The 21,416-nt window shown below is 42.9% G+C and overlaps 1 protein-coding gene across 1 annotated transcript; it reads right to left on the bottom strand.

Annotated features, from left to right (window-relative positions):
• Positions 1–6,017: 6,017 nt before the first annotated feature.
• On the bottom strand, positions 6,018–16,670 carry LOC113839079 (mothers against decapentaplegic homolog 1-like). Its single transcript, XM_035453800.1, is given in 7 exon segments — positions 6,018–6,161; positions 7,966–8,222; positions 9,998–10,219; positions 12,775–12,891; positions 13,922–14,185; positions 16,272–16,496; positions 16,499–16,670. Coding segments are annotated over 7 exon segments (1,401 nt in total).
• Positions 16,671–21,416: the final 4,746 nt, after the last annotated feature.

Raw genomic sequence — 21,416 nt, 5'->3', positions numbered from 1 at the left:
TAGGCCAAGAGACATGAATAATCTGTATAGAAAGTGAGGATCCCATTAATATCATAATTAAAATAACAACTTCCCCCAGCAATAACAATCATTTAAAAACAACAAAGAATTCATCAGTTTCTGGAATATATAAGCAGGGTGACAAATGCTGTCCACACAGCAGCTGGTAGGGAGCAGCACCTACAACCTTAGAGGTGAGGGCCACAGCTGTGGGCAGAGGACTGGCAAAGACTGATGTCACCCCAGAGGCATGGGAAGCAAAGCAGAGCCTTCTTCTCATCTCAGCCACTACCCAGGCTTTTGCTTTATTTCAGCTTCTGGGGGTCCTTTGCGTCTCTTGGCTTTTTGACCCACCCTCTAGTTTAAAAGTCAACAGACTAGCTCCTTTCTACCTTGCGTCTTTCTCTCGTCTCTGCTTCTGTTATGACATGTACTATTCTGACACCAACAGTTTTCTTCTGTTCCTTTTGAAGACCCCGAGTCTGCATGGGACATATCTGGATGCACTCTCCATCTTAAAATCTGCGGCTTAGTCACTCATGCAGGTCTCTTTTTGCCAGTCAGGAGCCGAAGGTAGAGTACTGGTGAGCTGGACATTCCCAGAACCACCACACCGTAATTTCACCATGTGAAACATAATAAAAGGAGTCAGCAAGCTTTCCATTTGTAAAACTATGCCGGCTGTGGCTGGAAGGATGGCTCAGTGCTTAATAGCACGCATACTGCTCTTTCAAGAAGTGGAGTTTAGGTCCCAAAACTCATATCAGGTAGCTCACAACTGTCATTCTCCAGCTCCAGGAATATCTGATTCCTCTGGCCTCTGCTGGCACCTATACTCACACCCTCAAACCCTCTGCCCCCCACAGATAAATGAATCTTTAAAAGTAGTTCATATGCTGAGTTTGGTGTCACACACCTCTAATCCCAGCACTTGGGAGGCAGAGGCAGGCTGATGTATGCCTGCCGGATCTACATAAAGAGTTCCAGGTCAGCTATTGTTGCCTGGTAGATCATGTCTCAAATAGAAAAAAATGAGAAGAAATAAAAAATAGGTTACATAGAAAAGACTTGTTACAAGACTAGAATCTGTCTCTCCAGCAATCCTGGATGACAAGGAGACAGTTGTGTTGATGCCTTTGGAACTCTCAGGGGGAGATTGTTTCCAGAATTCTCCAGCTGTGAATCAAGAAGAGAGGAAAATTTAATAAAACATTGTTTAAAAGCTTACCTTCGTGTTTGTTTTGCTGTCTGTTCCCTTTAGAAAATGATGTAAGTGGGTTCCAGAGACTAGATCTAGAAGGTTCAAACGCATCAGAAGGCTGGAAAAACCAAAGGTGCTGTATGGGGGTGGAAGAAAAATACATCAGTTAATGTCCACAGAGAAAGAGAGAAACCAGTTGAGGACAGTGAAAGATTGAGATGGCAGACAGAAAACCAGACGATAGGTAGAGAGATGACAGTCAGACAGACCAATCATAGAGGATAGATACACAAGGTTTAGATAGAAGACCGATGGTCGAGAGGTGGTAGACAGACAGGTTTAAGGCAAGGAGTTAGCTAATGTAATAGTGGCCAGCAAACAAAGGAACAAATTGAAAAATGAATCTAGAACTGCATGGAGAAATCCAATCACCAATAAGTTCCAGTTGTTTCCTTAATTTCATTGTATGTGTCTGTGTGTGGCAACATGTACATGTGAGCCCACGTTTATGCTACATTACACATGTGAAGGCCAGGGATGACTTGCAGGAGTCAGTCCCTCTTTCCATTATGTGGGTCTTTAGGAATTAAAATCAAGTCATCAGGCTTGGGGGCAAGCACCCTTACTGAAACATTTTGCCATCAGGTTGTATTTGATGCAGGATCTGGAGTAGTCCAGGTCATCTTCCAAATCAAGATATTGCCCAAAATGACCTTTGTTGTAGAATATTACTTTAAGTGTTTGTTTATGCTCAGCTGTTTCGATGAAGAAGCTCAGCTGTTTTGATGATACACTGACCGTGTTGTTCTCAGACTTTTGGAACTGGCTTATGGGAGGAATTCAGAGCAGTTAGAGGTGCTGTCTAAATAAGTTCTAGAATGCTGTGAGTGGCACTGAACAGCCTAAGAGTGGGTCTGTGAAAAAGCAGACTGCCTATGGAAATATGGATAGTAAGCAGGCCACTCACAAGGTTCCGGAGTGAACTTGAGGTAGTCACTGTTACCTTCCAGCCACATCTCACTGGTGTGCTGGGAATTCTAGTGAGGCTGAATCAACAGCGACAGACTAATTTGTTTAGCAGAGTAAATTTCCAGACAGCATAGCATGCCATTGGGGCATGCTGTCAAAGGGGATAGTGGGAGACACGAATCCCACATCCCCTTGCAGCTCAGGCACGAGGTGGGCAGTTAGTTCGATTCTGCCCCATGCTCCTGTAATAACATGCTGCCCTCTGTCCCTCACGGAGTCGGGACTGCCCTGTCAAGTCACAAATCACAACCTCCACACTGCGAGCTAAGAAAAGACTGTTTCTCTTTACACACTGGCCATCTTAATCATTTATTCCAGCAAAGGATAACCAGAGTTATGGAAAGAGTAGAAAGTATCTCCTGTGTTGTTGAGAGGAAGAGAAACAATGTGAGCAAGCCGCTGGCTTGGTGCCTACAGCAGAGACTGGGGCATTTGTACCCTGCCAGTGTCCTTCCTTTGGTCCCAAAGACAGGATTTTAATCAGAGCTAATAATTTACAGAGAAGCTCTAAGCGCTTTGTTCAGTTAATCTCTCGATGACCCAGTCAGGTTAGCTTTACGGTCTCCTATTTTACAGACGAGGGAACATGTGCAAGAAACATAGGGAAACTGCTGACGAGGCCAGGGCTGGAGCTTCAGTTCTGTCAAATGCTAGAGTTGGCAGGGCCAGGGCTCTCCACTTCTAATCATCCTGGCTTTGAGTCTCAAATAACTTTGTCATTTTCTTGAACTTCATTTGTTTTCTCCTTCTCTAGACAAATAGTTGCTTTGATTTTTCTAATTCTTTTAACAAAACATTGCAGAAAGACTTGTTACCTGACCTCCTTTGGCAGATGAGAATGTTTTGTCATTAAGATTTTAATAGAATTCCATATACCTGATCTTAAATACAAAAGGCCTTTTTATACACCGCACTGCATACTCCAGGGTCTCCATCTAGTAGGCCTCAATGGATGGAATGATCTTTGTGTTTTATTTAGTACATCTTTAAGGCAGTCACAGTGTAATACCCAACTCTATAACTGTCCAACAAAGGAACTCAAGAACAGCAAAGGCAGTTTCCACCAAGAAAGGAGAAAACTTGAACTGAGCTCTTTATTTTCCTTCTCCAGTTATAATTCATTCTTAATGGTAACTTTATTTATTCTCATTTGTCATTTTCAAGTGTGTGTGTGTGTGTGTGTGTGTGTGTGTGTGTGTGTGTGTGTGTATGTATGCATGCGGAGGCCCAAGGTTGATATCTGGAATCAGTTTTGATGGTTCTTTTACCTTATCCTTTGAGGCAGGGTCTCTCAATCAAATCTAGAGCTCATGGATATGGATGGTCCCCACAGTCAAAATGCTCAGGGGAATCCTGTCTAACTTCTCAGGCTGGAATTGCAGGCAGGCTGCCATACCCACCCACACTTATGTGGGCTGTAGGGTGTAAACTCTGATAATCACACTCATCATTTACCTGCTGGGCCTCTTCCCAGTCCAGTTTTAGTAATTAAAAACAACAACAAAAAAACTATCTTACTGATCCTGGACACAGGCACACTGAACAATCTCGGCCAATGGAAAACAAAGACTACAAAGGGTTCAAGAAAGTTGGCTCCTGAATTTGTGACACATTTCTAGGGTATTCATAACTTTAGCTGAATGATCCCAGCTCAAATGTGTGATGCTGCCATCTCCACTCAGTCAATGAGCATGGAGAGGTCCACAGAAGACAAGTGGTCTAGCAATTAGCCAAGGATGGACAGGAAACTGTAACAGTGAAGGTCTCCAGGCACAAGCTTCCTCAGCTTGCCATTGATGTTTCTTGGAGGCAACAATAACAAGCAGAAATTTGGGTCACTGTTTAAGGGGATACATTTTGTAGTTTCAGTGGGTGGCGAGCAAGACAATCTTGTCTTTTAAAGTGGATTTCAATTGGTGGGGGCAGTAGACATTTAAATTTAGGTGTTGTGCACCTAGTCCAGGAGATAACGTGAGTTGAAAAGTGGTATTTGTGTGGCCAGAAAACATAATTACCTCAAATTGTTTCTTTTTCAAAAAAAATTTAAAAAAAAATTCCCTTGTTGGGAAAGGGGGGATCAACCATCCCAGTAAAACTGCACCACAAAGGTAACTTTCTCCTGTGCATTCAGTTTTTGGTCTGCCCTGGCTACATTGCCCTATGGGTACCCTTCAGATTGGGAAACTATGCGTCCACTTGAGTAAGGGCATCCATCAGTAACTACATTGTGGAAGCCCCTTGAATAAAAAGCTCACACACTTGTGGGCTGCTGAGAGGCTCAGTGGGTAACAGATTTGCTATCAAGCCAGAGGACCTGTTTGATATTTGAAACTCACATCACGGAGAGGAACCTGCTCCATTAGCTACCCTGTAACCTATACAGTTGCACCATGGTAGGTAACCTTCCTCGTTGCTTTTCCCTTAGTCTTCTCCAGCCTTATGTGTCCTTTCTCCTGACGTTAGATCACTCTGCTATTTTACTAAGCCAGGTTCCGTGTCCCCACTTTACCAACTGAGCTTTTTGTATTTGGCGAGATCACTCAAAAGACCACATCTTACCGATCCCCAATTTTTACAAGCAAAGAAAGAAAATGACACATTTTTAATCAAAGGAAGCAACAATGACAGGTTTATTTAAAATTTTCCAGTAGAGAAAACACACTAGTGTTGGAATAAAGGTACTCAATGTATAAGAGCAGAGGAGAATAGAACAAATTAACAAAAGAAAACAAAAGAAAACCCTAAAAAAAAAATCTTTGAAATGGATTCCAATAGGGATCTTCTTTAAACCTGTGAATAATGAACACAGTTACTAGGTTTTGTAAATAATTCATTTGGAACTTAAATCCTATATCTATATTGTAAACTCCATAAAAACTGCTCATTGAATCCAAGCCTTTCATATACTAGACATTGAAACACAAAGCCAATTGTTTTGCAAATAAAAGGAATTATTCATTTGTTCTCACAGTTACAGGAATTAACCAGCTGCTTCAGTGTGGAGCAGATGAAATAAAAGATAAGAAAGGAAAAAAGTCAGATAAACTCTAAAAAAACTGAAACACAGCAAATTCAGACACCAGCTTGCTCATTTAAGACAACAAACTGAACGTTAAGACATAGTCCACATTTTTGGTTGTCATTTCCTTTCCCCCACCCCACCGACAAATACCTTCTAGATCCACTAGCCAGTTAGACTATTCCTAACCTCCAAATATTCTGTATACACATATTTAGCAAGGAGCAAAAGCCTGACGTCATTCAGACAGCACTACAGTCAGCATACAGTTTTAGAAAGAATACTGTGTATGTCATAAAGATTCACCTTTAAAAACAAACTAAACAAACTAAACAAATAGTTTTTAAAAATTATGACAACCCATTAAAAGATGATTCAGGGTGGGCTCAGAACATGATGAAGTGCACACTTCAAAGAATATTAGCATAACACTCTGCCAAACACTCCCAACAAAAGGACTGCTCAGGATTGTTCTTCTAATAGATAATTTGCCCCTGCCCTGGCCATCTCCTTTAAAGCTATACACAAAAGTCCTGCTAAAAATCAACATTTTAGTTGATCATACAACAGAATGTCACAATGTAAACTAAACAGATTCTTGATATCAACACCATGTTACCAATGTTTGTTAATTTCTCAATCCAACAATTGGTCACAGAGGTCAAGTATTATCAAAGCTCCCTTGTCAGGTTTTCACCCGTCTGACATATCCATCCTTCAAGTACATGCAAGGTTCAACACTTGCAAGAGACAGAAGCCAGAGGCCCTTTAAGACACTGAGGAAATAGGATTGTGGGGTGAACCCATCTGGGTAAGAACTTTATCCAGCCACTGGAGAGGGCCATGCAGATGTATCTCAATCCAGCAGGGGGTGCTAGTAACATCCTGCCTGTGGTACTTGGCTCCCCAACCCTAGGAAAAAGAAAGCACACTGGTGTCATTTAACTCTCTATCTCATTGAGTCACTCTACCAAGTAAAAAATCATATGATCAGTTCACACAATTATGTTTGGACTCATGGCTATGTCCCACAAGAAAACAAACATACTGCAAAAGCATGGGTAATTTTTGGGGATGGACGTTGTCCACCAAAAGTCTACCCAAGGACCCCAGGATCACCTATTTAGTCTGGTGTAGTGGCACATGCCTTTAATCCCAGCATTCGGGAAGCAGGAGCAGGCAGATCTCTGTGAGTTCCAGGCCAGTCAGGGTACAGAATGAGACCGTTTTTCAAATAAAAAAATAAATATTATTAGTCTTGGATAATTACAAACTTAAAATACATTGAGTAGTTGTTTAAATAAAGATATTTTAGTCAGGAGGTGGTGGTGCACGGCTTAGATCCCAGCACTCAGGAATCAGAGGCAGGGGGATCTCTGTGAGTTCGAGACCATTGTGGTCTTCAAGAGGTAGTTCCAGGACAGCCTCCAAAGCCACAGAGAAACCCTGTCTCGCAAAAAAATTAAATATTTATTTCCCACTACATTAATGTTATGTTAACACTTTACTTACTTATACTTTTAAGACATACTATTAATGGGTAGCCCTGGCTGGCCTAAACTCCCTATGTAGATGAAACTGGCCTCAAACTCAGAGCTTACCTGTCTGATTTCTGAGCACTGGAATAAAAGGCATGTATTGTCAAACTGGCTTTATTTTTTAATATTTTATTTAAAAATTGTGCAAATATGTACATGTTGAGTATGGATTTACCTATGAATGTGTGATATCTGTGGATTTCAGAAGATGTTGGATCCTGGAGGTAGAGTTACAGGCTATCGTGATCCTCTTCAGCTGGATGCTGGGACTGAACCCAGGACCACTGTAAGAGTCCTACACCTTTGACTGAACAATCCCTTGCCCCTTTATCTGTGTGTCCATGCCTGGAGAGTACAGGGGTCTACACTGGCTGTCTTCTTCAATCACACTGCACTGTATTTTCTGAGATGAGTTCTCTTGCTGCACCTGTGCTTTTGCCAATCAGGCTAGACTGGCGACCAGCAAGCCTAAGGGATCCTATCTGTCTCCCATGCTGGGACTACACACAGCACTGCACCCAGCTTTTTGTTGTTGTTGCATGAATGTGTGTTAATGTGCACCACAGTGTGCATGTGGAGCTCAGAGAACAAATCTGTGATGTTGGTTCTTCTCTCACCTTTTACACATGTTGTGTAGCAATATCTTCAAAGATAAAACCTTCTGTCCTATAGGGAAGCTCCAGAATTGCTGAATGTTTTAAGGGGAGGTGAAACACTCCACCCTCTAGGCAAAGTCCTTAAATCTCAGGAAGCAGACATCGTAAAACCTTTACTGAAACTGACAAGATTCACTAGGCTGTCCCTCCCCAGGCTGATATGAGCCGTAAGGACTGCTGAGACAGACAGACTGACTAGGCTGCCTGTTCTGGAATAAGACATGCTCCAGCCTGGACTCTATTAAACCCTTAGCTTGACCCAGAATAAACGGCATGATGACTGGGAGGCAGGGGGAGATAAAGGTGCCTGTCACCAAGCCTGGAGACCTGAGTTCCATCTCTGGGACCTGCGAGGTGGGAGGAGAGGACTATATTCTAAGTTCCCATGACAACCTCTTGGACAATGGTGCTCTTGCTGGGCACTGATAGGAATATATACCAGTAAGGCACAGGTATACATATTGTAAATAGCAGGGGTGAGGCAGGGGTCAGGCCTGAATGAGATGGGCGGGCACTGCTCACCTTCACGAAACTCATTCGAATAGTGCACATTTTGGTGAGTTCATACACGGTCTCAAAACCATGCTTCACAGACTGTGCCAGTATCTGAGCAAACTCTTGGTTGTTGAAAATTTTCACYCTACACCCACTGGGGATCTTGCAGACAGTGGTGGGATGAAACCCATGATGGTAGTTGCAGTTCCGACTCTGCACAAAGATGCAGCTGTCACTCAGGCATTCGACATACACTTCTCCTCCAACATAGTACAGGTGGACACCTGTGAGAGGATACACCATGTCAGTCATAGGCTGAAAGGCACCCGGGCAGAGTCAAATTTGGCCACTCACATAGCCATTGTGACAGACATCTATGTTATGCTTGTGATAACCAGTGTGTTCAGGAACAAACAAGTCTCTCAAAAATAATAATGGTTGACATTTWCATTTTGGTATTTAATGTCCTGCTTAACCAGAGTTGAAATTATACGTACGCTCTAAAAATAAACCACAATAAAACCTGTAGTTTCTTGGGGTATCCCGAGTGCTTAAAATCTTCTGCATTTATGCCAAGACTAAATTGTTCAGAAAACTTCCGAGACAGAGAAGGGATGATCAATAAACAGAGAGGAGTGAAACCTGGATTGAAGAATTACTGCTGGAAGCTGTAAGACATGAGGTCTAGTTAAAACAGACACTTTTTAAATAGAAAAAAAACCATACTGTGAGAAAAAGGAGCTCACTGAAATAAGTAGAAAAAACAATAATTGAAAACGTCTTATAGCTTAGGATGCTGGAAGACCAGGCAGCATCCCCCCTTCTCAGGAAGAAGGAGGCAGAGACCTGGATCCCCTCCTATTAAAGCTGGACGAAGGAGAGAACCAATTCTGCAAATTTGTCCTCTGACCACTATGTGCCCCGCTATACACACAGAAAATAAAAGCAAATCTTCAAAAAGGAAGATGGACCCTCTGGCTAAGACTCACGAGGGAGTAAGAAGAGGCTAGCAAACAGGCAGGTAGTGTGGCTTTGAGCTAAGAAGGTGCTTAGTTGGAATGGCTTAGTAGAAAACGCTAGTGAGACTGTCTGAGGAAACACAATGTGGCATTTCTACAGACACACAGGGCTAAGACTCCAGTATCAGTTCTACCCACTGTGGCAGAAATCCATTTTGTTTAGTGATATACAGAGATATATTTAAGAACAAAAATAAAGAGAAAACTATTTTTTGGTTTTTTCAAGACAGGGTTTCTCTGTGCATCTTTGGAGCCTATCCTGGCACTAGCTCTGGAGAGCAGGCTGGCCTCGAACTCACAGAGATCTGCCTGCCTCTGCCTCCCGAGTGCTGGGATTAAATCCATGCACCACCAACACCCAGTGAGAAAACTGTTTAAGAAGAAAAAAAAAACCTTTTCCCTGATATCAAAAATGATGTCTTTTCATTTTAGAAAATTAAGACAATATATGAAATATAAAGATGTGGAAAATATTGACATTCCTTCAGCAACAGAGGAAAATGCTTGTTAATTAACAGTCTGCAATACTGTGTCCGGTTTTGCAATCATTAAAGCCTTTGTTGCAAACTCTCACATTTCTGTATGACTTGCTGCTGTAACTGTTTAGCCAGGCTCCCTCAGCAGACCCGTGTTGACACTAATTATCTACTATTGCAGTCATAACAAATGTCACTGGACGGTTTTTACTAATATCTATAAGAGACATTCCTGGAAGTTAAGCGGCTGGATCAAAGGATTTGAATCACTTTGCCAAATGACTTTTCAGAATGTTTGTGTTACATCAGCACTGTGAGTGCAATGATCAGCTGACCCACACCAGCACTGACACTGAGCTTACACAAAAGCAAAGTGTTCACACCTGCAAAGGGAATTGCTTTAATTTGAACATGGGGGCTGGGCATACCCTTGGTTTAGTGGCCATTTGGGAATCTCCTGCGAACAGCAGCATCTGAACATTTTGCATTTGCCACAAGAATGATGGGGTCACTTCTAGAGGAAGAAAAGATGAACATTTGCAGGAGGGGTAAAGGGACACGCACCTTTTCCGATATGTCGCCTGGTGTTTTCTATTGTGGAGTTCCGGTTAATGTTGGAAAGCAGCCCAAGGCAGAAGTGGTTCTTGTTGTTGGAAGCATCAGTGTAACCATCCACCAACACGCTTGTGGAGGAGGCCTGGAACGTATCACCCACGCGGTTGTTAAGCTCGTAGTACACAATAGAGCACCAGTGCTTTGGTTCCTCATAAACAACAGCTTGAACATCTGCAAGAAGGAAAGAAATTTGCTCACAGTTACTCCTGGAGCACCCCAACCAGAAACCCCATTGTAAAACTGGCTTAGCACGGTGGAATGAAGACAGGGAGGGGCAACTACGAGGATCACATAGGTCATTTCTGTGAAATCCTATGTACTTCTTACTAAGGGCGGCATTCTCCTTTCATTGGGGAACTGGCAGAGATCCAATATACCAGCTCAGCAAGCAGGGCAACAGCACTTGCTGAATACAAAGGACTTATAACTTGCTCATTAACATACAGAAATAATTGAAGTCACTCCTGCTGGCACACTACCTACAAGTATTACAGTGACCAATGAGAAAGCAAGTGGCACAGGAACAGGAGGGGCCCGGATATGTGCCAATGGGCTGGTGAAGAAAGGAACAGCTTTTGGCAAAGCCTTGGCAGACCTCTGCTTTCTCCAAGCCCTGAAAATGAACTTCTTCCTATCATGAAGAAGCTGCTTGGCTTCACAAGAGCTAGTGATGGCTGAAGCTCCAGTTTTGCTATAGCTCAGGAAGAAAACGTGCCAGCTGGCCATTCCTCCTGAATAAAATATATCTCTCTCATCCAGACGCCAGGCTAACCTCCTTCTATTTGCTTCAAGTCATGCCAAGCGGGTGTGTTTGTCTCTCCCTTCCCAGAATGGGCCAACAATAGAAACTACACAGGTTTACCAAGAGGATGCAGCTTGTTAGGCCCAATCTCTTAAGGCTGATGAATCTCCAAACAGATAATGCTTCTAAATGCTTTCAACCAAAAGGCTGGGAAAAGAGCCCTTTCTGCGTCAAAACCTCTTATGCATGCCTTTTGAGAGCCCAGCCACACCATTGCCAACTTGATCATTACTCTAATGAGTCTCATGGGGCTTCAGTGTACAAATATAAGAAATGGAAAGAAAATCCACCAGGACTGGGAGATGGAGAAGGAGAAGAACAAGGAGGAAGAGGAGAAGGAGGAGGAAAAGGAGAAGGAGAAGGAGAAGGAGAAGGAGAAGGAGAAGGAGAAGGAGAAGGAGAAGGAGAAGGAGAAAGACTTCCACATCCTTTTGTTTGATTGCTTGTGGTTTTTCGAGACACAGTTTCTTTGTAGCTTTGTAGACCAGGCAGGCCTCTAACTCAGCGTTCAGCCTGCCTGTGCTTCCCGAGTTCTGTCATGTTCTTAACATAACCAGCAGTTATTTGTTTTATGTAAGTAGCTTAGCTGAAAGTATACTATTTCCATTGTTTCTTTCTAAGCAATGCTTCCCTGTCTGCTGCTCTTCAAGGAGCAAAGCTTTAGTAATTCACAAGTGCCAAACCCCAGAGAAGGCTGTGCCATCTGTCACATAGGCCTTCTATCAGCTTTCAGCATTGTTAAAATTGCTATTCATTTGGCTTGCATGTGGACACATTTTTTCCTATAAAAGGCCAGGAAGATCTTGTGAAACATATGGTCTTTATCACAACTATTCCACTCTGCCTTTGTAACCACAACAACAAATAAAAATCTTAGCCACAGATAATACGTAACAAATGGGCACAGTGTGTTCTAATAAAGCTTTATTTACAAAAACAGAAAGTGGGCTGATCTGTGTGCCGGCTGTAGCTTGCTGACCCATGTTCTGGGAATCCACCACAGGTAACAACAGGAGAATAGTCAAAATATTTTCCTCTGAAAATACTATGTGATTTTTAAATGGCTCCAACTGGGAACATTTTTAAGCTATTTTAAAGGAAAAAAACTTAAAAATAAGTCTCTATTTGGGGGTAACAGAGATAATCTCATCATGACCATTACAGGCCCCACATAGGGTATCTTGTTCCCCAAATAAAAATTCCAAAAGTGGCATAGGGGCTATTCTGAAGACGTGAAAACACATGAGCATATAAATAACATGTATTTGTTTTATATAAAACAGGACTCAATCATTTCCTCCGACTATCTCTGTAAGCACAGAGATTTTTAACAACCTCCTGTGTATATAGGTATGTGAAACAGCCATACAAACCCATATTTATTGGTAACAAATCATAGACAGATGCATTTTAAACAGTTATTTGATATATGTGCATATATGTATATAAATGCATATATGATATTATATGTATCACTTACTCATTTATTGAAGATGAAAGCAAATTAGCATGTTAAGGACACAGATAAACTTGTTTATTTTTCCATAACTAATAAATCGTGGCTGATTATTCACACTGGTCAACATACAGATTGTCTTAGAGGTGACTGACAGTTGGGTTTTCTAACCACCAATGCTGGAAACTCACTTCACCTAACTATGTAACACAAAATGGCAGAGCACTGGTTACGGCTGTTTCAGAGACCAGTGGGAATCTAAGACCTCCATATTCAATTCTGAGATCTCATATTGGACTGTGACAGAGTTTAAGTAAAAAGATGGGCTCTAGAGAATTCTTTACATTAGGCTTAAAACAACAAAACGTTTTTTCCATGTTTCGAAAACACCTACCTTTTTAAGGTCTAAATGAGTAAAAGTAACATTAGGACAGGACATACAGACAAAACTCTGACAACTCATTTTACCTCCTCTGTTGATATTGGAGGGCAGTGCAGGTGCCATCATATTCGTGTCCATTGGCTGAGAGCCATCCTGGGCCATGGCGTCTTCAGGAGGCTGGTAAGCAGTTGTTGGTATGTCAGCTACAAAGTTTGAAAGAAAAAAAAATACATGCTTCAGGCACAGACTCTCCTCTGCACTGAGAGCTTTTGCGTATGATTAGGCCTGCTCAAGTGTACACAGATGCATGTGTGTGCACTTGTATGCAGGGTTCAGAGGATAACTTTAGGTAAACATTTTCCTTTTCCTTATAGTTGGGAACGGAGGAAGCAATAAAGCATGGATCACATTTTAATTTCTGAAGGTACAACATGGATGCTGAAGTAAAATTTAATATAAAGCACCTTAAGTGACTCTATAAACATCCTGTCCCATCATTTTCCCTCCCAAAAATATCCATGCATTTCATGATGATCTTTTATTTATCGTGTCCCTCTTGATGTCGACTGGCAAGAGCTCTGGCACTAATATTTGAGATGCTTGTTTACTAACCTGTAATCTGAAAAGAGTAATCCTCTAATTAGTCACTATTACACCATCAGTTATGACTAAAACAGGAAAATAACTGGTTTTCTTCTTTGCTAAGTTAAACAAGCAGGAAAATAACTGGTTTTTGTCTTTGCTAAGTTAAACAAGCAATGTTCTCCATCACTTCTGTTGCATTTCCTTGCTGTTAAAAGCATATTAACATATTTTTTGGAATTACATCACTGGCAAAATGAATCTAATTAAATGGGTCGGGCGGATACCCCAGTAATTAGCTCTTCTGCGGCTGCATTGATAACAAGGGTTCTTCAATGTTGGAAAAGCTCACCGAAGCCGCTTCTCAGAGCAGCAGTGTGTGTAACATGACATTTTCCCCTTTCTTTTTATGGAGATCAGAGACTGGAACAATTGTGCCACTCAATGAGGATGCAGCTGCTACAAAACTTAACAGGACTCAAACAAGCCATCCTCTTCTCCAGCTGTATGTATAACTCCCCTCCCTACATTGATATTCTCCAAGCACTGGTTCACCAGGATGTGCTCAGTGTTCCAACCACCGCGCCCCCCTACAGGCCACCTCCATCTACCTCCCCAAGGCAAACATCGTCCCCGAATGCCTCCTCCTACCTGGCATCTGGAAAGGGCTGCCTGGGTCTGAGCTGGTGCGGGAGTGAGGGTAGGTGCTGCTGCTGCTGCTACTGCCTGGGGAGTTGGGGTAGCTGCTGATGGACGAGTGGGGAAACGGGTGGGTGCTGGGATGCCTGAAGGAATCTGGAAACGTGGCGTTCGGTGGCATGTGAGGCTCATTCGATCCCAAGTTACGGAACTGTGCCAGAAGGCTGTGCTGAGGGTTGTACTCACTGTACCTCGGAACCAGCACGGGAGGAAGCACTGGGGACAGAAAGAAAACAGAGAGACAAATGAGAAAGGTTTAGTTTATATCCACTCTTTCTTAAAAACAGGCAGTGGACACAAAAGCCTTTGCAAATTATTCCTTAGTCTTTACTTTTACATGACTTATATATTCCACAAAAATACAAAAGGCCTTTGGAGACCAACCTATTATTGGATGGTTGAGCTGGAAGTTTGCAGTCTACCCCTGGGGTCTGAAGTTCCTGTGAGAGAAAAGTCACCTGGCCATCCTGGGAACAGGAACAGGGAGGGAGGCCACCCAAATCTGACACCATCCATATTTGGGGACTCTCAGAAATAATCAGCTAAGTGAACCAACCCATCAACAAAACCATCCTGAATGACAGACACTGTGGCAACTCAATGCTTCAATACAGAACCACTTGTCAACTGATCTGCCTGTCCAGATGTAGAACCAAGCTCTAGGGCAAACTATATAAATTCAGAATGTAGTGGTTGATATCCACGGGAGACTGGTACCAGAGCTCCCTTGGAAGCCCTCATCTGCAGACGCTCAGTCCCTGGTGTAACACGGCACAGTATCTATGTGGGCCTGTATGTGTCTGCGTCACCCACACTTTAAATCAGATCTGAACCACCTGCGATGCCTAACACGATATAAATACTGTGAGACAGTCACTCAGCTGATTAGAGAATAAGAGGGCTTCTGTCCTTCGATAGCTGCTGCCACCGAGTCTAGGCATCCACAGGAGTCAGTCATGCAGGCTGCACTGCTCCAGGTGCCAGATAAAGAGGAGTAAGCAAGCAGGAACATAGCACCTAGCCCAGTCACCTCTCAAGACCCTGAACTCCTTCCAGAACAATGGGCGGATTAACCCTGGGACTATGGGAGGGGCAGAGCTGTGGTGGTCATTAAGCTGGGGTCAGGCCAATGCAAGCCAACCTATACGAGGACCTCCAGCACTGGTGACCCTGGGCAGCATCAGGTAGGTACAAACACCTGTGATCCCTATATGGTGGCCATCATACCTAGTCAGAGGCTTGATGAGAAGAAAAGAGAGCAGGCCCACCCCACCAAGAGTTCCTGGACTCTGAGCCCCAGAAAGAATGAAGTCCATGGACTTTTTCAACCACCAAAACTGAAAGAGAAAGTATCAGAAAGGAAGAGTCGGCCTGCTCAGTAGAGACAGAGTTCTTTTTCTAACTATTTTCATCTGTAGCTGCCTCTATGTATAACTGCAGAATCCATAGATTCGAGAGGCCGACTCCAGTTTTTACCATAGTCCAACCACACATGTAAAGACTGAGCTATCTTAAAGTAACAGCATCAGTTCCTCACAGCAGAACATAGCCCACAGGGAACACAACACAACACAAGCACACTTCAATACAGATGACAAAGAGCGCTGTCGTGAAACATGAAGTAGAACTGGTCACAGCTGCCCCACAGGGCCCTTCCTTTAGTGCACACGACAAGACCCTGTGCTTCTGTTTTCCGCTGATGTACTGCACAGCTAAATTGCTGGAAAGACACACAGAACCAATGTGAACCATAGAAAGAAAATCCAGACACACACCTTAATTTTCAGAACCTGATTCTAAACAAAATCACTTAGAAGGAAGGAGGCCTTTAACATGTATGAAATACTCCAGGACTGCTAAAATTTGGGTGGAATGTACCCCCAAATGTTCAGGTGCTGAAGGCTTGTCCCCACATCCTAGTGGGAAGTCTCCTAATCACTGGAGGGAATAGTAGAGATCCAGTTCCTTCCTCTTGTGACATGAGCTCTGCAATGCCACCATTCTACCCCAGGATGCTATAGTGCTACAGGACAGAGAGCCCTGGAATCAACAGTACCAAGGGCTGATACTTTCAAAATCACAAAGTAAAGTAAACCTTCCTCTTTATAAAGTGATTGCTACAGACACTCGTTAAGGTGAGCAAAAGCTGAGTAGATAAAGTTCCTGTGCTCTTTTGCACACGCATGTATGAATACACACAAAACTTCCCCAAGATATTTTGGAATTACACTCCACAACAGAAAGGAGTTATTGCTCTGGTCTCAACAGGCTTCACGGTGCACACACAGTCCACCCCACTCACCAGGGCTCTCCACGCGCCTATAATGATAGGGGTTGATGCACACCTCCTTCTGGTTGGAACCAAAAGGAAACTCACAGCAATCCAGAGGCTTCAGTTCATGGCGGCTCTGGAGGTCCGGCCAGCGCCACACTCGGCAATAAATGATATGAGGCAATCCCTTCCGGTGGGACACCTGCAGCCTGCCATCCAGGGAGCAGGGAATGGTGACACAGTTACTTGGCTGTCCGGGCAGCTCAGGGCCTTCTCCAACTCTTCCATGGCCCCTTTCTTTTTCTTCAATTTTTTCACCAAAGCGTCCACAGCTTTCTCTGCCCATTTTTCTTCTTCGTCACCCTGTTTCCAACCTAGAAGTCTCTTCACAGCTGGACTTGTGAAGGAAAACAAGGTGGTCACATTCATAGTGACTGGTCTAGTTCTTCAGGCTCCTCACAGGGTGAAGTGGTGATGTCTCGAAAGGGGAGAGGCCAGAAGAGAGTTCAACTTATTTACATCGGTTCTCTTTAGTTTCTCCATAGTTCTGAAAAGTAGAGAACGGCTCTTCCTCCTATTCCAAGAAGAGACCCAAAGTTAGCACCTGAAAAAATAAAGGATAGGAAACTGGTTTTAAAATCACCTCTAGACACACCATGATTAACTGATAAGTGCCAGATACTAAGCACTTTGATGTTCCCTGGATAATACTGCTCAGCTTCACACTTCGTGACTTTATTAGCGAGATGCAACCCCAGACCAGGTCGTGAGAATGTGTATTCTATGATGCCAGAAGCTGAAATGTGTTCTCCTAAAACATACATTAAAGCTCCAGTGCCCATTGCAGCCCACTGTACTTGGGCTTGGAGCAGCTAAGGAACTCACCAGGGTTAAATCAGATTATAAATGTGGGGCCTTAAGGCAACAGATTTGGCGGTCTTATAAGAGAAAGAGAACAGACTGCTCAGAGCGGCTCCATGACCTGGACAAAGGCCAAGTCAGTGTTTGGGGCACAGCTATCACTCAGGCAATTTGCATATTACCACCACAAGCCTATTTGCAAGTGACAAAATTCAAAGGACACCAAACAGAAAACTGCAAAAAAAAAAAAAATGAAACAACAATTCCAACCTAAAATCTTGTGGGAGACTGACCTATTAACTGAGAGATACAAGAGTAAAGTGAAATGTATGACCCAGTTTATATGGAAACCAGCATGTAAACGAGTAAAGTCATTTGGAATATACGGTATTTGTGGCAAAGGAGCTAACTGAGTGCCTAGACTGACTGCCTGTACAGGCCTGAGTCCTGTACTCGGAGTCCACACTAAGAGCAAGGAGTAGTGGTGCATGCTTTTACCAAAGCCCCAGGAGGGGACAGGTGGGTCTCTTTCTGGTGGGCCAGGCTTGACTAGCTGTCAAACTTTAGGCCTTGAAAATTTACAAACAAAATAAGCAAAGTGGACAACCATTGATGGCACAAAATGTGCACACAACCACAAGTAACAAACAACAGTAATTAAGATCTCAGTATAGCTAAGAAATCAACAGTAATATTGGTATTAGAAGTAACCAAATTTTAACCATGCATCATGAAGTAATTACAGTAGAGATGAAATACTTTAACTGAATGATTATAAAAGTATGACATCAAAAATATTAAGATATAGCTCGGCAGTGGTGGCACATGCCTTTAATCTCAGGGAGAAGCAGGCAAATCTCTGAGTTCAAGGCTAGCCTGGTCTACAGAGAATAGTCAGGGTTACACAGAGAAACCCTGTCTCAAGAAACAAAAAATAAACAAATAGAGTGAGTAAGATGTGACACGCAGTAACTATACGGATGTTTATAGCTAAAATGCATTTACTGGGAGAGAGGAAAAAACCTGAAGATTTGGACGGTGATTTAAGCCCAAAGAAAATACAAGGAATTGAGAAATTATTTTTAAGTACACTAGAGAAAACCTACAAAATCATAACACTAATAACATGTATAATCTCTTAGCAAGAATGATCAATAAATCAGAAAAATCACAAATGACCAATAAGACGAATAAATTGGGGATAATCTTCCTGATCCTCATTCTTAAAACAATAGTGACCTTCAATGCTCACTGTAGCAAATTGGGATAGTCTGCACTTCCGGGTTCCTTGCTGGAGGAAATAACCTGGCCAATCCATCTCACAGTTAGTGTATCTGGAGCACAGCATGGGGCCTGGTACAGATGAATTCTCAGTAAATGTTTGATGAATGGGCTCCAGTGAACTTAGACTAAGATAAAAAGATTGTGCATTCCCTATGTTCCTCCCAGGGTAAAGGCTCAACTTCACTCAACAGAGAGCTACTTTTCCTTTAGAAACAGCTTCGCCCGAATTTACTAGTTATTTTTGAGGTTTTCATTTAAAGAAAAGAAAAGAAAGGAAAGAAAAGAGTAAACAAAGTTAGGCCATTATAAGAAGTCACAGTGGCTTAGCAGGCACCTATTGATATGGTAATTCACTATTCAGTAAAACTTCACTACCCCCCAGAACTGGAAAGACCACTTCTTCCCAGACTCCAGAAGCAAATTAGAGAGATTCTGAGTTTCCACCAGCCCTTTTCATTTACCCCCCAAACAGCGTTTTAATATTTTAATCACTGACTTTCAAATGGCAGGGCTTGTTTCTCTCAGAATCACTTTCGGGCTGCTTTCTGACGAGGGTGCACTATATGAAGTGAGTGTGTTGGGTTTAGGGGGTACCTAGGAGCCACCATTCTGTATCATCACCCTCCCAAACAGCTATCCCAAATGCCTGGAACTAGGGCATGTGGGGTGGGGCAACAACTTGAAGAGGCTTGAGTTTTAAGGCAAGAAGCAGGGTACAAACATCCAAGTAACTCCATGCAGCAGATGGCGAATCCAATGCCAGCCCCATGGGACTGCATTGTCCTCTTCTGCTGCTCCAGGGCCTCATCCAGAAGGAATGCTGACCAAGTACCAAGGATAACACCATGTGGCTGGTAACTGTTGTTAAACATGCAGAAGCCAGGGTATAGGCTGATACTTGTGTGAATGTTCCCAAAGTCTCACCTTTAAATCCTAACTCCTTACAGTAGTAGGTGTCCCCTCTGGAGGGGGTTGGGTGACAGGAACAAAGCTTCTGAACTCTCCATGGGAGAGTTTACCTTCTCCCCTCTTAGGGGGCAGCGGGGAACAGGCTCTAAAGTCACAAAGAAACCCTGTCTCAAGGAAAAAGAATAAAATAATAAATAAATAAATAAATATTGAAAACAGCAAGTGTGTGTCACAGACTAAGAATTCTCTGCACTACATCACACAATTGAATTTGTACTTGGAAGGAAAATATTTGAATGAGTGACTGCTGATTCCATGTTGCAACCCCAGAAGCAGGTCTACTTGGAAGGCGGCTTCATTGGGAATACTGGTAACCCATTACCACCCCCTCACTACTTAGCTGGGCACTCCATCGTTCCAGAGGATGTTTCTAAAGCATAACACAGAGACATGCCCCACAAGAATGGAGGGTCAAGAAATATAGTGAAGAACTCACCACTGCACAGTTAGTAAACACATGCAGGGCTTTCTTGCATAGCTCTTTAATCACTTCAACCTCATTCCTGATGGAAAGCTGGAGGCCAAGGCAATTCAGCTTCTCCTTTTGTCAATTTCCTGCCATAAATGTGCACCAGTCTGTGTGTGAAAAGCTGAAGGAGGCCACAAGCTTGCTGGACATTTATAATTCTCTATTCCCTGTTAACAAGCAAATACTTGATCTGAGTTGGCCATTAGCAATCATTGGTGGGATGTGACGAGACTGTAAATTAGAGAGACTGCCCCTACTCTTTTATGAATCTCCAAAAATGATATGGATATTTTGATATAGATTCAGAATTAAAATAGAAAGGAAGGCACAAAGTGGCAGGTGCTTGGGCATGAGAAGTGGTATGCAACTGTAATGTCTACAGATAATTCTCACAGTGGTGTGAAAAAAAAGAGATCACAGAAGCAAAACATCTACAGCCAAAACTATGATCCAGCATGAGAACTAGGAAGAAAGTCAACAAAATGGGTCTAAAGAGAGTATTTAAGGTTTAATGATGACGTTTATCATCTGTATGCAGAAGCAGAAGAGTCCAGAACACTCACACTCCTAATAAAACAGTTACCAGACCACATAGGTAAGTCACATCCAATACCCACTGCATGAAGAAATCCCCCTGTCCTGAAGAAATAGTCAGATTTTCCTAAAATGCCAAAAGATAACACAAAAGAATATGTTTCCTTTCTGGTGGCTTAAACCAATGGTGGGTCTACTCTGCACATAACCCAGCATGGAGTCCCTGGCTCACAGTGTTTAATGACTAATACAGAAAGCATGGAGGACCAGCACTAAAGTCCAGTTCCCTCACACACATTACAGGGGACAGAGGCTAGTATCGGTCATCAACAAAAAGAGTTTTTGCTGTTGCCTTTAAAAGCACTTGCCTGCTCTGTCCACAGAAACTTTTCTCTGGAAAAGTGAACAAGGCAGGAAATACCAGGCAGTAAACATTAAAAGGCTCTTTGGTATTAACCAGCCAGAAAGAGATCTTTCTGATCTCACAGATAGCATCCGGGCCACAAGCTTTCCAAAGACTTCCAGCCATCCTCAGTCCTGGGAGCAATCACACTAACAGCCACACAGGGAGGCCTGCTCCTCGGAAATGCAAGTCCTTAGCAGCTCTCTCTGCATCAATGTTCACAGCTCAGAAAACTAAACTATTAAAGATCAAAATAGTGAGTAAACATCAGTCAACACTAACTAACGCATAACAAACAGAAGACACGCTTCTCCAGACGCTAGACACGCATAATATTGCTTCCCCCTCTCCCCCAGACAAGTCAATGCTTCTAATCCTCCCTACTGCACACCCAAGTATAGTGGTCACAACAAACACATAACATACTTATGTCTCTCTGTGGCTCTGAGGATTTTCAGGGGAATTTCTTTAAGCTACACTTAAATATAAATATTAAATCCAGACCGGGGGAGTAGGGGCTGCCTCTCAAAGAGGCTGTGAATTAAAGTGCAAAGTGGAGAGAGGCAGCCAGGCTGGGGAAGGGGAAGGGGCGGGCCCATCGCTAACATTCAGAAAGGAAGGGAGACTTCTGTAGGCACCTCAAGCTAGCATCACC

The sequence above is a fragment of the Cricetulus griseus genome, unplaced genomic scaffold, assembly GCF_003668045.3.
Source record: "Cricetulus griseus strain 17A/GY unplaced genomic scaffold, alternate assembly CriGri-PICRH-1.0 unplaced_scaffold_299, whole genome shotgun sequence".
Taxonomy (NCBI): Eukaryota; Metazoa; Chordata; class Mammalia; order Rodentia; family Cricetidae; genus Cricetulus; species Cricetulus griseus.
The sequence above is the reverse complement of the archived record's forward strand: the minus strand, read 5'-3'. Positions and strand labels throughout refer to the sequence as shown.